Raw genomic sequence first — 19,677 nt, forward strand, 5'->3', positions numbered from 1 at the left:
ATCTAATACTACGACATGTGGTACTGTGTCCAGACGTGCATTTCTAATCCTCTGGCGTGTGGAACTGTGCGCAGATGCGCGTATCTAATCCTCCCCGTGTGGTACTTTGTGCAGACACACGTATCTAATCCTTCAGTGTGTGGAACTCTGTGCAGACGCGCATATCTAACCCTCGGTCATGTGGTACTGTGTGCAGACGCACGTATCTAATCCTCTCCTGTGTGGTATTGTGTGCTGAGACGTGTATCTAATTCCCTGGCTTGTGGTACTGTGTGCAGAGACATGTATCTAATCCTCCGAAGTGTGATACTGTGCGCACACACACGTATCTAATCCTCCCCTGTGTGGTATTATGTGAAGAGGCGCGTATATAATCCTACGGCGTGTGGAACTAAGTGTAGACATGCGTATCTAATCCTCCGGCATGTGGTACTGTGTACAGACGTGTGCATCTAATCCTATGGCGTGTACAACTGTGTGCATACGTACGTATTTAATCCTCTGGGGTGTGGAACTGTGTGTAGACGTGTGTATCTAATCCTACGGCATGTGGTACTGTGTGCAGACGCGCATATCTAATCCTTCAGTGTGTGGAATTGTGTGGCAGAAGCACGTATTTAATCATCTGGTGTGTGGAACTGTGTGCAGATGCGTGTATCTAATCCTCTGGCGTGTGATACTGTGTTCTGATCTGTGTATCTAATTCTCTGATGTGTGTATCTCAGTTTGGATATCAGTGTTGGATTGTGCATGTGGAGTGACCGTGTGTATTGCAGTTGGAATATGAGTGAAAGACTTGCAGGTTTGTATTGGCTAAGGGGGATGGGGCATTGTGTTTGGAATGCTGTATCTCAGCCTTCCTGGATACCTGAAGTATCTCTGTACCAAATTTGGTGAAGACCGGTCCAGTCATTTGGTTTGCAATAGAGAACAGACAGACAGAAATTCATTTTTAGAATATAGAGAGATTTAATCATTTATAGAGATGAGCGAACACTAAAATGTTCGAGGTTCGAAATTCGATTCGAACAGCCGCTCACTGTTCGAGTGTTCGAATGGGTTTCGAACCCCATTATAGTCTATGGGGAACATAAACTTGTTAAGGGGGAAACCCAAATTCGTGTCTGGAGGGTCACCAAGTCCACTATGACACCCCAGGAAATGATACCAACACCCTGGAATGACACTGGGACAGCAGGGGAAGCATGTCTGGGGGCATAAAAGTCACTTTATTTCATGGAAATCCCTGTCAGTTTGCGATTTTCGCAAGCTAACTTTTCCCCATAGAAATGCATTGGCCAGTGCTGATTGGCCAGAGTACGGAACTCGACCAATCAGCGCTGGCTCTGCTGGAGGAGGCGGAGTCTAAGATCGCTCCACACCAGTCTCCATTCAGGTCCGACCTTAGACTCCGCCTCCTCCGGCAGAGCCAGCGCTGATTGGCCGAAGGCTGGCCAATGCATTCCTATGCGAATGCAGAGACTTAGCAGTGCTGAGTCAGTTTTGCTCAACTACACATCTGATGCACACTCGGCACTGCTACATCAGATGTAGCAATCTGATGTAGCAGAGCCGAGGGTGCACTAGAACCCCTGTGCAAACTCAGTTCACGCTAATAGAATGCATTGGCCAGCGCTGATTGGCCAATGCATTCTATTAGCCCGATGAAGTAGAGCTGAATGTGTGTGCTAAGCACACACATTCAGCACTGCTTCATCACGCCAATACAATGCATTAGCCAGTGCTGATTGGCCAGAGTACGGAATTCGGCCAATCAGCGCTGGCTCTGCTGGAGGAGGCGGAGTCTAAGGTCGGACCTGAATGGAGACTGGTGTGGAGCGATCTTAGACTCCGCCTCCTCCAGCAGAGCCAGCGCTGATTGGCCGAATTCCGTACTCTGGCCAATCAGCGCTGGCCAATGCATTCTATTAGCCCGATGAAGTAGAGCTGAATGTGTGTGCTAAGCACACACATTCAGCACTGCTTCATCACGCCAATACAATGCATTAGCCAGTGCTGATTGGCCAGAGTACGGAATTCGGCCAATCAGCGCTGGCTCTGCTGGAGGAGGCGGAGTCTAAGGTCAGACCTGAATGGAGACTGGTGTGGAGCGATCTTAGACTCCGCCTCCTCCAGCAGAGCCAGCGCTGATTGGCCGAATTCCGTACTCTGGCCAATCAGCACTGGCTAATGCATTGTATTGGCGTGATGAAGCAGTGCTGAATGTGTGTGCTTAGCACACACATTCAGCTCTACTTCATCGGGCTAATAGAATGCATTGGCCAATCAGCGCTGGCCAATGCATTCTATTAGCTTGATGAAGCAGAGTGTGCACAAGGGTTCAAGCGCACCCTCGGCTCTGATGTAGCAGAGCCGAGGGTGCACAAGGGTTCAAGTGCAGCCTCAGCTCTGCTACATCAGAGCCGAGGGTGCGCTTGAACCCTTGTGCACACTCTGCTTCATCAAGCTAATAGAATGCATTGGCCAGCACTGATTGGCCAGAGTACGGAATTCGGCCAATCAGCGCTGGCCAATGCATCCCTATGGGAAAAAGTTTATCTCACAAAAATCACAATTACACACCCGATAGAGCCCCAAAAAGTTATTTTTAATAACATTCCCCCCTAAATAAAGGTTATCCCTAGCTATCCCTGCCTGTACAGCTATCCCTGTCTCATAGTCACAAAGTTCACATTCTCATATGACCCGGATTTGAAATCCACTATTCGTCTAAAATGGAGGTCACCTGATTTCGGCAGCCAATGACTTTTTCCAATTTTTTTCAATGCCCCCAGTGTCGTAGTTCCTGTCCCACCTCCCCTGCGCTGTTATTGATGCAAAAAAGGCGCCAGGGAAGGTGGGAGGGGAATCGAATTTTGGCGCACTTTACCACGCGGTGTTCGATTCGATTCGAACATGGCGAACACCCTGATATCCGATCGAACATGTGTTCGATAGAACACTGTTCGCTCATCTCTAATCATTTATTTATTCAACGTTTGGTGTATATATATTTATACATAGATTTTTTTTATGGTATTCACCGTACAAGATAAATATAAATTTGGATGACGCAGACTCATACTCACTGTAGTATGCTTTTGTATTTATTTGTTTAAATTATGGGGTTTTTTTTAGTCCTAAAGGGTCTTTTTTTAACTTTTATTATTTATTTTTAGACATTCTTTAACACATTTTAAATGTTTTAAAAAATATATTTTTATTGTTCTACAAGGGCGAACTTGACCCTGTAAATTCTCAATACACAGTACAATGTACTGATGTACTACTACTGGCTGCCATTACAACACCTCGGACTTCACAGTCTTATAGCAACAAATCTGAGGGGGTGAAATAGGGGGCGATCTTGTGCCCTAACCACCCAGATGATGTAATCGCTATCGATCGCGTCACCTAAGGGGTTGAGCTGCTGAGTATTTTCCAATTCTGGCAGCTAGCCCTGACTGTGTAATAGAGAAACCACCCAGAAGTCATGCCTCAGGGGCAGCTTGTATGCCCGCAGCAAAACAATTATGTTCTCAGCATGACATAGTAGCGCAACACTAAGCGCAAAGGGGTTAAATAAGGCCCGTGTCCCTTTATACACTAAGAAGAGTTTAGAAGGGCAGAACCTACAATTTATGGAACCATTTGCTATCTGAAGCAGAGATGGCCACATATGGACCCTAAACACCAAATTGTCAGGTCTTTCTAAAACAATTTTCTTGGGCTGAAATATTTTCCAGTATAAAGCTAAATGTTCGCTCCTTCCCAGAAAATAAGAAAACTAAAAGAAAAAAAATGTTTTAACTTGTTCTGAAAGCGAGAAATTCACCCCGTAAAAGTGCAATATCAATCTGTCATAACAATAATGATATCACAGAGAGGAGGCCGTTGCGCACAAAACAATGCCATAAATTTAGGGAAATGAAATGAGGTGCTAACAAAAATAAAACCTGGAGAATCAGCGACAACATGACAGCAAATGTCTCTGTATATTCGCCTCTGTGAGCACACACACATAGATCTTCTTTATGTTTCTGCTAATACAATTCTTCAAGCAAGCATGAACCTCTTACTTTTCAACAATTTCATTAAGTCTCAATGGAATGTGACCATTGAATAATGACACGTAGGGGAACTATTAGACTGAAAGTTAATGGGCTGAGTGAAATTCTAGCACACAAACAGAATTGTAAAATGAGGGTGTGGTAAATAAATCTCCCCCTGCCCATAGTGCTCTGCATAATAAAACACTCAATTAGATGCTTAGAATTCTCTTCCTACCGCTCTGTGGGAATCGCTGGCAGAGAATATTAGTCATTGCCGCGATGACTCACAAAGATTTTTGGCAAGATTTTGGGACTTACGTTGAAGGAAGGCTTCACCAAAACTGCTCCCGGCAGTCAACATTTTAGGTGGCACAGACCATGCCTGAAACTAGAAATCACAATGATAGACATAAAAAATGCCAAATGCCCATATGATACGGTATTATTAGGACCCATAAAAACATTTTAAGATGTCAAAGGTCACATACATTTGCTGAGGATTAAGAACAGATTCTGCCTCTAAAATCCTGACAGAATTCTATGGGGTAGATTTATTAAGACTGATCTAAAAAAATATTGTTGTGGTAAATTGGCTTATTTTACTTATTTTATGTACTAAAACTAGACAATCAAATATTTACCGCCTATGTAGATTTGGGACACTTTCTGGCTTTACGCTTAAATGGGTTGTCCCATCTCAAGGATCCTATCTATACTGCTAGCTTATGTGGATTTAAGAATTTTCCTAAATGTATTGCTTCAGCAAAACTGCTTTGTTTGGCTGCTGAGTTTATTCACGTCATTGTTTACACTTCATTTCCATAACCACAGACCTGGGGATGATCTTATCGCTCTATTCAGGACAAGCTCCCTGCTCTCAGATAGGGGAGGGGGGCTGAGTGCTCGGAGCAGCTTGTATTTCTGAGCTGTTTCTCTTCCAGTTATCAGGACTGGTAAATGAATTTTGCTGATAAGGGCTGAGACGGGGAGTCTGTTACTTCTGTATGTAAGTACAGACCTAAAACAGAGTTTATTGCAAGCTGACTCTTGGTCCTGTAGCATGTAAATTTGGGATTCTCATCACCTATCAAATCCAGCTCTGCTACATCAGTTTCATATTGTGCATCTTTTAGTGATACTGTGCTAATTCATTTACAACCATCCCTCATTACTGACTGCAAACATTTACTGCTATGAAGAGAGCTAAGCAGAGCAAGTGAAACCCCACCCACCAATGTACTGAGAAAATCAGGAAGTGAACAGAGCACACAGCATGCAGGTTGGTGAACAGGTGAGTTGTGAAAACCCCTTTAATTAATCTATCTAAAAGATGATCTCTTTATTGTAAAGATTCCCAGTGATCCCCCCTGTGATCACGCATCTGGCCTTCTAACCCCATGAAAAAACCTGCTTATGATTTATACTTTCTCCACAGTGTCTTCTAAGATGAGTTTGGCCAGTATTACCAGCAGAGGTCAGTAAGCCTGAACGTCCAATAAAGAATCAGCATACTGACATGTCTTATGAGACATGTGCATCAAGTATAAATTATGAATACTTTGCTCTCTATGCCCAGTGGCCCCTACTGAACTCCTGCAGAGATAGCAGCCCTCCCTGACCTATTAGTGGGATACTATATCTCCATCCTGCTGGTGAGTTCTGAAGGTGCAAATAAATTCCTTGGTTGATATTAGTTATCTCTCTTATTCTTAATGAATAGTTGAACTTTTCAGTGTACTGTAAGGTTTGTAAAACCCTTTGCCTTATGGTGCCCCTGACTACATGTGACTGCCACCTGAGCTTGAGTCTTGTAAAGACACAATGCTTTGTTCCTTAAAAATAATAACAATAATAATAACAAGCATCATCTTAATAATGATACTGAATCATAATTTATAGTAATAAATATATATTACAAACAACAAATAAAAATAACAAAAAAATAATACTGGTCACTAACTTTTTAGACAACCTAACCTCATTTAATAGAACAAGCAATACTGGACCAAAAATGTAATACATTTTATTTACAAATGTTGCAGTTTTCTGTCTAAAAAACCTCTCTCAAGTTGCTGCCACTAGGTGTCTCCCTTCTGATTAATTTGCTGTTCATTCCCTGTTAAATAGGGAAAGTCCAACCATAGATACCATCAGGGCTTAAGACAGAAGCACAGTGAATGGTAGGGGATCTTTTGTTCACACAATAAATGTAGAAGGCGGTTGTGTCCTCCTTAAAGTATGTCTGCAGATAGTTTTCTCTATGTACAGCATGCCTTGAGAAAATTCTACAGTTTCTACACCGTAAGGAGAATGTAAACGGTTGTATGTACTGGTAAGGAGTTGCAGTTTGCAACTCCCAAGTGGAGATATTCCCTGAAATGCCATAGGAACAGATTAGGTCAAAAATAGGGTTGAGCGATTGTGTTCTTTTTAGGTGGGATCGAGATCGGTGATCTTTTCCCACAATGCCTTCACACTGAGTATACGCTGCAGGTCCATAGGAATGAATGGAAGCTGCCAACACACAGCCTTAACCTGCATGCTGCCTCCATTCATTCTAATGGGAGACTAAACTAAACATCTGTAGGAGCTACTTACCTCCAGAGATGGCTGGTCCGGTGCCCGGTGTGTTCTCTTTCTGCCTCTTGCTGCCGCTCCACACTGGTCTTCTCGCTGCCCCGCCTCCTTAGTGTTTAAAGAGCTAGGAAGGCGGGGAGAGTGTGGGCGGGTACGGGGCGGGGAGACGTGATGTCTCCCCTCCAAGTACCCGCCCACAGTCTCCTAACCTGCCCACACTCTCCTAACCTGGCAGGGAGGGTGCAGCGAAGGGAGAAGAAGACTGCAGCTGGACCGGCAGCGAGGCGAAGAACAGCGGAGCAGCTATCTCTGCAGGTAAGTGGACACCAGGGGGGACTAAGTAGCCAGAGGATTAAAAAAAAAATCCTCTGGCTACTTAGTGATTCACTACACAGCGTGGATTCTAACAATTCTTAGATTCCATGCTGTATAGTGAATAGGATTGCTTTTAAAATCTTATCTCTGATTAATAAAAAAATCCCATTGACTTACATTGGGATCAGAATTGGGATCAAGATCGGGTTCGAATGAAAAATTATCGGAAATCGGATTTTAAAATCGATCCTGAAAAGTCAGGATCGGCTCAACCCTAGTCAAAGAGTTACCCAACACTATTTTGGTGTGCGGAATCTAAGGCTCTGCAAGGCAGGTTGAATTTTGCTACTCAGGATCCAGCTCACAAAACCAGGGAGCATGAGACCAGTGCACTAGCAAAATAAAGAGCAAAACCAGTTACTGAATAGGAGGACAAAGGGAATAACAATCTAGCCAAGGCCCTAGTAGCAGAGCAGGTAGAAGCCAAAAACAAGTATCAGAGCAGAGTTGTAGTCCAAGCCAGAAGTCAATACCAAGAAGGCAGCTCCAAATCCAAGTCAGAAACCAAGGGGGTAAAACAGGAGAAATAGCCAGCAGTTAGAAGCAGAAGACCAGTATGAAAGTTCCTTCTCTCAGCAGAGTAATCATATTAGTTGCACTAAATAATCAAAGACTGAAGTTCTGCAGGGTTTTAAATACCCCACCATCTATTCTTAAAGGAATGATGAGGCAGATCTCTGACTGGTCTGCGCCTTAAAGTTCAAACAGAGTTTGTAGACCCAGGCAGAGTTGTTTGTCTGGTAGTCATTAAAACCTTAAGGCAGCGATTATACCACACCACGTATGATAGCTTATACTGTATACTGATAGAACAGACTACCTAGCAAGACCTTACACATATTTTAACTTTTCATGAAAACTCAGGTACATGTTAAACATCTGCAGTATGGTCAGTATGGCAAGACCTGGACTTACAGAAAGTCCCATCACATCTGAGCCGCTTTGCAGGTTTCCGTCTTCTGGCCGAGAAACTGGACAGGAGACGGAAACCCGTCAGTCAGTGTCCGCCTGTGAGCGTCTTCTGGTCTCTGTGGCGAAACCGGTTTCTTTTTTTTAACTGTGTCCAGTTAAAAAAAAACATTTCGCCTCGGAGAGGCAGAAGACCCTCAGGGGTGGACATTTGCAAACCCATTCAAATGAATGGGTTTAAAAACTGACTGCTGGTTTCCTTCTCCTGTCCAGTTTCTCAGGCAGAAGATGGAAACCTGCAAAGCAGAGACCGGGCGCAGGTGTCAACCTGCCCTAACACATCAATGGCAAATCACAAGTTACACTCACAAGATCACACCCAAATTTCTGTTGTTGTAGACTTGGACAGGCAGAAATACAGCTGTAACTGTGAGTTTTAACTTTCAGTCCAATAGAAGGTGCATGTAACCCCTATTAGATTTCATTTGCAAGGTCACTTTAAGTTCCCAATCTGTCACTGCTGAACATATTTCCTTCAGTTAAGTCATATACACTTTGCCACACAAATATTTGCAATATTTTGTTTTTTTTGCAACTGTTCAGGCTCAGCTTATGCTAAAACTTGTGTAAACTGATTAATAAATGTGGGCCAATATGTTTTAAAAATAGCCAATTTTATTTTCGGTTGATGACATACACAATAAAGCTGTCTCCATAGGATCTGGCAAACAACTAACAATGGTAACTTTAAAGTTATCAAAGACTAGTAATATTTTTATTTGCTACATACTTACACATTATTGATATAGTGGAATTAAATAAAGTGTGCTTATTATGGTGGGATTTGCATCAAATTGTTATAAATTATGCTCCATTTTGATAAATTCTGTGCAAATTGTAACAAACTGTCAGTGATAAATACATCCCCCAGCGTCACACAATATACCTATTATTGCCGTACCATGTCATCTAAATTTCGTTCACTTGAAATACATCCAGTACTGGTCTTTCATTTACATTGCAGATGGAAAAATGGTTGCCTTAAAGGGAATCTGTCATCAGAACCTTTCATATCAACTCAGTCTCAAAGATAGATAGGTTAGTGTCACCAGAATGACAGTGTTCTCCAGTTGTCTCCTTTACCAATATTGCCGTTTTTGTGAATATGCAAATGAGCTATCTGTTCCAGTTGCTTCAAACAGGTAAGTGACATTGCCCTCATAGCTTCAAAGAGCTCTTGTTGGTGAAACTGGTGATATCTCAGCAATGGGGTCCATCCAGCGGACCTCTAAACTATCCATCTACAGGGCTGGGTTCTAATGATAGAATTCCTTTGAAAGCATCAAATCATTGGAAATCTATTTTTTCTCCCTAACACGTAGGAATATCCTGAAGAAAGGCTATTCTTCTCCTACCTTTAGAAGTTTTCTCCGCACTGCCATTCGGTAGAAATCCTGATTTTCTTCTGTATGCAAAGGAGCTCTCTCGCAGCACTGGGTACAGTACTCAGCACTCAAACAGCACTTGGGGCATCCCCAATGCTGCGAGAGAAATCTCCAATGCCGCCTCTATCTTTGTCTGGAAGATAGAGGCCCGATGGCAGAGCCGACTGCGCATGCCCAGAAGGTTGAAGCCCAGTACCGGAATAAGAAGCATAGAGGCGAAGAGGCGGTGCTGGAGAGTTCTCTTGCAGCACTGGGGCTCGCCCCCAGTGCTGCATAACTCATTTGCATACAGTAGAAAACCGGGATTTCTACCGAACGGCAGTGCGGAGAAGACATCTAAAGGTAGAAGAATAGCCTTTCTTAAGGCTATTCGTACGTGTGATCGAGAAAAAAATGGGATTCCAATAATTGGATTCCTTTAATAATAGGATGCGATTATTGTACAAGGTAACATACTTACTGCGCATTAATCTGCTCCATACAAATAATTATGTAATTACAAAATATATCATGAAACTTATATCCAAAATTCTAAGATTTATTTTACATAAAAGTCAATACCGACACGTACAGTTATATACAGATACCAAAATTATTAAACATTCATGCGTCTAGAGAAACCTCATAAATACCAAAAATGGAAGATTTGTAGGATTTTTTTTTAAGTCTAACAAAATATTGCTAAATGCATTTTTGCAAAATTGGCAACATAATCATCGCGATATGTCCTAATGTTAAATAATAGGAATACTTCTTAAACAGAACCAGCAGCCCAAACCAGGGATGATCACAGAAAGCTGAGGGCCCTTGCGCAAGAACAGTTATGGGTCTCCTGTTTTGTAATATCTCAGTATTGAGCACCCCTCTTATTCCTTTATAACAATCCACCAGTAATTTTTAGCCATGAAGTTCATCAGTTTAGTCATTTACTCACAATCTAATAAATTGTATAAAGCTACTGTTAAGGTAATAGGGCCCCCTGATCTACTGGGCCCATGTGCAATTGCCCAACATAAAGAAACTTTTACTTACCTTTTTTGCTTCCATGCAGCTACTGCATGTGAGGAGCCAATAAACAGATGGGTTTGGGGACCACCTTACTAATATATTGGAAGCAAGAGTTACACATTTGACGAATAATGGTAACTTTAGAGTGTTAGGTGGCAAACTTGTACTTGAACCTCAACATTATAATGTAATTGAAATCAAATAAGATTAGCGACTTTTTACCTTACACATCCAGTTCCGTCATTTCATAGTGTAACTATAATGTATGGAAAAAAGGTATTATACAATGATACAGAGTAATAACTGCTGGGTAGAATTTGCAATTTCACAACCCAAGCTCAAGTTAATATAGTCAGAATTTTGGATATTACTTATGTTTGAAACAAAAAACATATATGTACAAAAAAAAAGTGCCAGACAAAAAACTCCAATGCTGTAATGTCCTGCCTTAATCTAGAAAAGTCAACATCAAACTAGTTTCTGTCTTTTCACCTTGTTGAGTAAGTGACCTTATTTCCTAAAGAGAAAAATAACCCAGTCAATGTGTCAAATATATCCACTATATATCTTCATATGGCAAAGTGTATGACAGGATGTCTGACACGAACCTGTCCTGATAATAAGAATGAGGGGTAAAAGAGACATTCATAATTGAAGATGCCATAGATCCTTTGTTTGTCATGGTAACTCTGTCCGATATGACAAAATGGATTGATGAGAAAATTATAGAGAAACTCTCAGACACAAAATCTAATTTAATGTGCCAAAGAAGGAAAAAAAGCTGAGCACAAGTTAAATCAAGGCAGAGGCACTAAGATGACAGGATATCTTGGGTTTGATAGATTGCACTCCACCGATTTGAGTTATCATTTAGGGGTTTTTTGTTGGGAAAAGACAAGGTTGATTGTGGAGTTAGGTCATTGCTGGTATTCCTTAGCTTCTGCATTTTGCGACCTTCTGCCGGTTGAGCTGAGTTAGGGTTGGGTCTTAATGGCGCAGTCACAGCAGCGTCTGCTGTGGACGAGTTCTCCAGCTTGGTTGGCTGATTGGATAATGGTTCCAGTTTGTCATCAAAAAGAGCACTTTGACGTTTCAGCGTAGGTGGACTGTGATTCATAAACCGCACAGTCTTCACCTGCTAAAAAAGAGAAAAGAATCCACTTATATTGAAATAAGATCACATATATTGTACATAGCTAAGGTGAAGTCAGTCATGGACAGGATGTTTGACTTTCTAGACCTTGGAGCAGTTGGGTTCATCAAAAGTGAAATTTTTCACCAAAAACATTACTACACTGTCTAACACAAAGTCTAAACCATGTGCCGAGTAATAACTTTACTTTACATGTATTTATAAGAGATATATTAATATGCAAACTGAACGTTCACATCCAGAACCTAAAAGCGAAGCATTTAGCTGCCAAGCTGCTTAGCTGCTATCAGATTAATGGTGAATTTTTTATTTAACTGCTTGTGGACCACCTGGCATCTTAGACACTGGTCTGGTCCATATATGACTCTGCAGAGACATTTCAATAGTCAAGCCTTAGAATAGGGGCTATCAGAGATAAATAGATTCCCCACATAGAAGAGTCACAATTTCTGCCTCCCTGACTATGAACAATGAGTCCCAGGTTATGTAGGTTAGAAATCTTCATGGCTGGGTTCTAATGCACTCTCAGTAATGTATGTATATGTAGGAGATTCGATGTCTAGCGAATAGAGTACAAGTTACTAATCCTAACATACAAAGCCATCTACAACCTGTCCCCTCCATTTATCTCTGACCTAATCTCCTGCTACCTGCCCACACGTAACCTCAGATCCTACAAAGACCTCCTACTCCACTCTTCACACAACTGTCTCCAAGATTTCTCCCGTGCATCCCCCATACTCTGGAACTCCTTACCAATACACATAAGACTGACCCCCACAATCACAGGCTTCAAGAAGGCCCTGAAGACTCACCTATTCAGGAAGGCCTACAACCTCCAATAACACTACTGTCACTACACCACCATCTGAACAGTCTCTACCCTCACCTCTTGTCTGTATCCCTCTTCCACAGACTGTAAGCCCTCGCGGGCGGGGCCCTCTGTCCCACTGTGCCAGTCGCTCATTGTTAATATTATATTTGTTTGTATATTTTTTGTACTGTATGTAAACAATAAAATGTGAAGCACCATGGGATTAATATAATAATGTACAACACCATGGAATTTATGGTGCTATATAAACAATCATAAAGGTGTTGGGACTTAGTTGGCAGCATATGAAGGCTGTGTTTCCTCTGTATATTGAGAAAATTTGTCAGTCACAGTAAATAAAAAAAAAAAAAAATATATATATATATATAATGTTGAAATGTCTCCAGAGGTCATCTATAAGGGGTACAAAATGTAAAGCAATGTAAAAGAAATAAATAAATAATAAGAAAAAAGTAATATCTGAAACAGACCAGGCATAGGAAATGACATGTATTTACATCTTTAAATTAACATCTTACATCTTAAATTACATTTAGTTATCTATTAAAGTTACCTTATCAGTACTACTTTTAGTTGTGTCCGGCTTCACCAGTATGGACGGAGGAGCAGACATTGGTGGTTTTGATGGCGAATCCATTTTAATGGGATATTCTTTGGGCTCAAAACCAATGGAACTAGCAGCAGAGTATCTCCGGTAATCCACAGGTCTACCATAGAGAGGCAGAATCTCACACAATGAGCTTGGTCTTGGCCGAATATCAGGACTGGCGCCTACATTAGAATGTGTGGAATTGATTAAAACCTGTTGCGGTTGAACAATGCCTGATGGCGGTCTACTGTAGATGGTCACAGCCTGTGCTGTAGCGTTACTTTGTATATTCTTCTGAGGAGGTATGCCTAGCAAAACAAAATAAGTATATGTTAAGTTTTTATTTGTTAAATTAAGTTAAAACTTTACCCGTGGTTAATATATTTTTCAAAAATATGTGCATGGTTACACAAAACTTTTTGCATAAATATGCATGCTTCAGAAATTGTGTTTAAACTATGCCTGAGGAAGAGGCCTAGAGCCTCCAAAGCTTAAAATCTGTCATCATTTTAGTTAGCCATTAAAAAGGTATCAACTACTGAAGACTCTCAATTTTTTATATTACAAAACTTTTTGTAATATATATAATCAGAGAAAAGTACTTCTTTCTGCTCTTAGGCTGTTTCCATGTTACCTTTCTCTCTGCTAAACTGATTTTTATAATGAACATTCTACAATAGCCGTCTTGAGACAATCCTCAGTTCACAATACTGACGTACACGTGTCAATAGAAGTAGAGGGATTTGGTGGAGTGATCTGAGTAGGAGCTTTCTATCACAACCAAAGTCATTTATTTAAAATATATACATCTTGCTACTTCTTTATATATACAATCCCTGACAGAAGTTCTGTCGCTTATCCTTGTTGTGGAATGAAAAGCTTATAACTAGAGATGAGCGAACACTAAAATGTCCGAGGTTCGAAATCCGATTAGAACAGCCGCACACTGTTCGACTGTTCGAACGGATTTCGAACCCCATTATAGTCTATGGGGGGAAATGCTCGTTTCAGGGGTACGCAAAATTCGATAAAATTATACTTACCAAGTCCACGAGTGATGGTCGGGCTGGATTCTCCTTGAAGTCTTCTCCTGGCGCAGCGCCCCCGCGGCGTCTTCCGGCTGGAATTCACTCTGCCTAGGCATCGGGGCCTAGGCAGAGTCGACTGCGCATGCGCGGTCGGCTCTGCCCAGCCCGAAGCCTGAGCAGAGTCAACTGCGCATGCGAGGGAATTCCACCCAGAAGACACCGCGGGGACGCTGCACGGAGAAGACTTCTAAAGGTAAGAGAAGAACCAGCGTTGATTGGCAGAATATATAGCATTCTGCCAATCAACGGTAGTTCTGCATCGAACCTTAAACTTCGAACAGCTAGTAGTGTTCGATCGAGTACGAGTATTTCAAATACCATAGTATTCGATTGAACACCTACTCGATCGAACACTACTCTCTCATCTCTACTTATAACATGACTTTAAATTTAACTATTGGTTTAAGAAATGACTCATATGAAAGCTGAAACCCTCCCAAATGTATTTTTTATTAAGAAAATAAATTGGCTTCACTGCTGAAATATTGATCATTTAATGAACACAGAAAGGTCAGATTTTGGCAAGACAAAAATTTTGTCGCCTTGTCTTGTGATGCTCCCCAATCCTAGTGTACAGCCTCACCGGTGCTCACTAATTGATCAGTTAATTAGTGGGTGTGTATAAGAAGAACCCCAGCACCCCAGACCTTCACTTGAACTGCAACTTCACCTCTGACAACATGCCTAAAATCAACCCTGCGACCAAAGCCTTGTGATTATCAAGAAGCTGAAGACCAGATCCGCTGCAGAAGTGGCCGCACCTTTAATGTGTCTCAGCGTCAAGTACAAAGAATTAAAAAAAGATTTGAACAGACTGGAGATGTTTTTGACAAGCCCAGGTCCGGCAGACCCCGCAAGACAACTTCTCAGGAGGAACGTTTGTTGGTTAGAAAATCAAACGCCAGCCCCTCTTCCACTGCAGCAGAGCTCCAACAGGCCCGGTCACCTCAAGTCCCTGTGTCAACTAGAACAGTTTGTAGGATTCTGTCTCGAAATGTCCTCCATGGTCGAATTAGAGCCCAGAAGCCAGCACTGAACAAAAGGAAATTAAAGGCCCACAGCCTACTAAACGGATGAACAATGGAAAAGTGGCAGAAGGTGGATTTCTCAGATGAATCTTCATTTGAATTATACCACAGCTGCCACAAATACTACAGGAGATCTAATGGAGCCCGTGTGGATCCAAGATACACCCAGAAAACAGTTAAGTTTGGTGGTGGAAAGATTATGGTCTGGGGTTACATTCAGTATGGGGGAAAAGAAGATGAAGGTGCTCCAGCACTGGCCAGCCCAGTCACCAGACATGAACATCATTGAGCATGTTTGGGGTAGGATGAAAGAGGAAGCTTGGCAGACAACTCTGGGAGGCATGTTAGACTGCATTCTCTGCTATTACTGATGACTTCATCAATAAATTGTATGAATCATTGTTGAAACTCATGGATGCCGTCCTTCAAGCTCATGGAAGTCACACAAAATATTAAATATGGCTCTAATAGCACCACAACCACAAACATATCTTTGTATTTGAACTGAATTATTGGTTTGATTTTCACATTACTTTATGTGAGCGACAAAACTTTTGTCTTGCCAAAATCTGACCTTTCTGTGTTCATTAAATGATCAATATTTTAGCAGTGAAGCCAATTTATTTTCTTAACAAAAAAAACATTTGTGAGAGTTTCAGCTTTCATATGAGTCATTTCTAAAACCAATGGATGAATTTAAAGTCAGGTTATAAGCTTTTGATTCCACAACATGGATAAGCGACAGAACTTTTGTCAGGGACTGTATAGTGACTGAGCAGATTCTCCTCTAGTTACTGTGTATGACAGCTATGTTGCATTGTATGACAGCTATTCTCCTCCTACCAGTGCAGGGGGAAATGCAAACTATACACAGAGCCTGTAGAGAGGAAAACTGATAAATAAATCAAAATATATGTTGTGTACTGGGAAGAAATAGCATTATTACTAGAGATGAAACAGTAGCTTCGAATAGCACGCTCCCATAGAAATGAATGGGAGCGGCCAGCGCGCAGGGGGTTTAGCGGTAGGATGCCGGCCCTGGTTGCCTGCCGGCTGCGTCCATTCATTCCTATGGGAGCGTGCTATTCGAAACTGCTGTTTCTACTCTACTATTGATTTATGCAATGTTTGTTATAAGGTTGTGTATGTAATAGACAGGGAAAATGTGGGAGCTAGAGCAGCAAAGGGCAATCCAGTTGCAGTCTCTGTCTCAGACTGAGTCTAACTGCAAGCTATACTGTAAGAGAGGAAGAAGCTTATATAGTACAAAGCACAGGTAAAAAACTATTGAGGCATGTCAATCATACCTACAGAAACACTGGCGTTTTTCATATAGGTATAACTGAAGCAGAAAGCCTGCAAAGGAAAACCTTTTGGTTGCGGTACGCTACGTGGGACCTTAGCCTTATACAGATTTGTTCCTTTCCTTTTCAGCTACTGCAATATCTATTCTTCAGGCAATTAGAATGTATTCATTACATGTGCAATTTAGGTTTTAATATTCAGCTTTTTGGAGAAAAACATGAATTATATACTACAACAAAACCTCAATCTAACCATTCCCATCATATAGTCCTATACTATCAACTACAAAAAAAAAAAAGCAGCACTCAAACTTATTAGGAAGATAAAACATAGTAAGATAAGACATAATGCATAGGCACAGAAATAATCTATCATTTGATAAATTAGTCTATGACATAGAGCATGTGTATGTTTCGTAGCTATATGTATCTTTTATTGACTGCATCGGTAGTTTCTGTTGGTCTAATTTATCAACTGCTCCCCTGTTTTTCCCAATGATTTTAGATGAGAAATGTGATAGATTATTTCTGTGCTAATAAATTATTTTACCTTATCATGAAGATTTAGTTCTGCCATTTTTTGTTGAGGACAAACATGAATTCGACATTAAAACAGTTTCAGATTTTCATTTTCAAATTTTAGTGACAAAGGGTTCGTATATAGTTAAAACATTAAAGTCCAAAAATAATACCACACTAAATGTACAGAAATGAGTGCCAGCCCCAGGAAACAGGCAATAGTCCCACTAGATAAAAATGTCAGCACATCAAAAATTGGTAAGAAAGTGAAGATACTTTAATAACAAGACTCAGGAGTGGGAGCTGAATCGCGACAGGTATGAAGTAACTTCACGTTTTATAGAGGACCTTTCATTTTCTTGGGCACATGCGGTTTTATATACCATTACCGATATCTCTTCACTGTCAGAAGGGCGTTCCTAACAGTCTAGCTGGGAACACCCTTCCTGACAGTACTGTACAAAGCTCTGTACTGTCAGAGGGGGCATTCCTTACCGCCCAGCCATGACGCTAATGTCAGGATACGGAGTCGCCGCGGTCTCCTTGCTGCGCGGCGTCTCCCTGGGAGACGTGTTAGGAGTTCTATTGGGTGTGCTTAGGTCATTAAGGGTTAATCTTTTCCTTGCCTTCAGTCTCCATGCCATTAGCCATCAGGTGTGTTCTCTGCTGCTATTTAAACCCCACCCAGGCATGGATCCTTGCCAGCCATTCACTTTGTGTTTCCTGGTCCCCCTGCTCAGTCTGATTCCCTGTCTGTTTGTATTTGGTCTGTTCCTTGGTTTGTATACTCGGCTTGTATTTTTGACTATCCCTTGTCTTTTGATTCGGTACCTTTATTATATCTCCTGGCTCGACCTCTTGCTCGTCTGACCTCGCCTTCTCTTCTGTGTCTTGCTGGGACTTGTGGTCCTCCCTGGTTCCATGCTGTTTAGTCTTTTGTTTTGCATTGCAGTTACACTGAGCTTTCTGTTTAGGTGTGACCCCGTGACTCCAGTGCCTAGGACTTTCAGGGCCTCCTCTTCCCTTATAGCATAGTCATAGCCGCAGGGCCTACGACCCCTTTTGTCATTAGTTGCACAGTGTTGCTTTCCCAGCTGTGTCACTTTGCACTGCCTGACCCTGACTCCAATCCTTACAGCTAAACTGTGAAGAACGCTTCCCCCCTTCTGACAGTAGTCATCCATGACTAGTACTGGGGGGCCTTCCTCTAGCTTAGCATCATGGCTGGGCGAGAAGGAATGCTTCCTAGACAGTACAGGGCTATGCACATTACTATCAGGAGGGGCATTGCTCACAGCCCAGCTAGACTGTCAGGAATGCCCTTATGACAGTGAAGAGATATCAGTAATGGCACCAATTCACAATTTGGGAAAGCCAACAGTACGCTGAATTCAGTCCACTGTCGGCTTTCTAGTGGTATATAAAACTGCATGTGCCCGAGGACATGAAAGGGATTTTTTAACTACCAATTTTGAGTACTGTCAATTTTTGCAGTTTTTTTTTTTATAACGTCCAATTTATAACTGTTTGATGTGACCCTTCCCTCCCCTCATTCTTTCTACCCATAATTCCGTACACAGCAACATTCAATGAGAGGCAGAAACAGCTCTCAATACAGAATCAAGGGAAAGAGTTAAAAAATGAAGGATTTCACAGAAAGGATCCAAAATTACTTAATAAAGTATATTACAAAATTATGAATGAGATAAATACTGCCAGAAAATCAAACACTGTCTTAAAGTTTAGTTGCACCTTAAATGACATCCAAAAATATGTAATGGAGAATAATCTGCTATACAGAGATATGGTATACTGTAAAGTACATGAGGATATTTGATAACAAGTGAAAACTATCATGCCAGTTTTGGAATCGAGATAGGAAACAAAAAACAAATGATAAAATATCAGTCTAAGATAACACATGACCAAAATTTAAAATTGTGACAAACTAGCCAAATTTATACAAAAAGTTGCTCTTGCTATAAAGATAATGTTAAAGATAATATGCTATAGTGGAAAATAATCCCAAAGATCCAATATTTAGATCCCAATATTAGGACATACTTTTTTTGAAGCTGTCATTCCTTCGTCGAAGAGTGGGTACAAATACTGAACCAGACGAGTTTTTTCTCACTGGTTCCACCACAGCAGTTGGCACAAAGAAAGATCTGACCGGCCTAGTCATACCCGTCTCAGAAACGCTGCCCTGTGAAGAGACTGACGCATTGCTTGAGATCCAGTTGCCGTGCTTTGAGTCATGTTGTTTAGAGGGTTTTCTGTAAGGAGATGCAAACATATCCCATTATATAGTTACAGGCCGTCTCAACTGCAAATGTATTCAATTGGTAAGTATAAAAAACAGAATATATTCTAGAATACAGTCACCTTATGACAGGTAATAGTGCTGACTGATATCTTATGACTGGACACATATGGTAAGGGTAGTTAGTACATGTGGGGTTTTTTTTATCAGTGTATTCAATTTTTTTTTTAATTCAGTGACATATAAGGCTTTATTTTCAATTGATTTTTATATTTGCATTTTTTTTTTTAATTTCATATACAGGAAACTTTTCTGTTTTTGACATTTGTCAGGTTTCTTTGGTTTAAAATGGTGGCCAAATTTTTTTTTAAAATAGTTTTTGCTCTCTGCTTTAGTAATTTTCATGAATGTGACCTAATTTTGAGTCACTTGGGATGTGGTTAGAATCTGCAATCTTGAAAAATTTGCAATTTTTTTTGAACATTGTGCCCCACATAAGGTTATAACATATCTCTGGAGGTATTTTAGCAAT

The 19,677-nt window shown here is 41.1% G+C and overlaps 1 protein-coding gene across 1 annotated transcript in view; it reads right to left on the bottom strand.

Annotated features, from left to right (window-relative positions):
• Window positions 1–10,868: 10,868 nt before the first annotated feature.
• SH3RF2 (SH3 domain containing ring finger 2) overlaps window positions 10,869–19,677 on the bottom strand; it is a 135,759-nt gene continuing 126,950 nt past the window's right edge. The window contains exons 8-10 of the mRNA XM_075274767.1: window positions 18,947–19,158; window positions 12,908–13,251; window positions 10,869–11,504 (exon numbers count right to left, since the gene is read on the bottom strand). Of these exons, the coding sequence (XP_075130868.1) occupies window positions 11,178–11,504; window positions 12,908–13,251; window positions 18,947–19,158 (883 nt within the window). The 3' untranslated portion in view covers window positions 10,869–11,177. The remainder of the gene's footprint in view (window positions 11,505–12,907; window positions 13,252–18,946; window positions 19,159–19,677) is intronic.

This window comes from Leptodactylus fuscus, chromosome 5, assembly GCF_031893055.1.
Source record: "Leptodactylus fuscus isolate aLepFus1 chromosome 5, aLepFus1.hap2, whole genome shotgun sequence".
Classification (NCBI taxonomy): Eukaryota; Metazoa; Chordata; class Amphibia; order Anura; family Leptodactylidae; genus Leptodactylus; species Leptodactylus fuscus.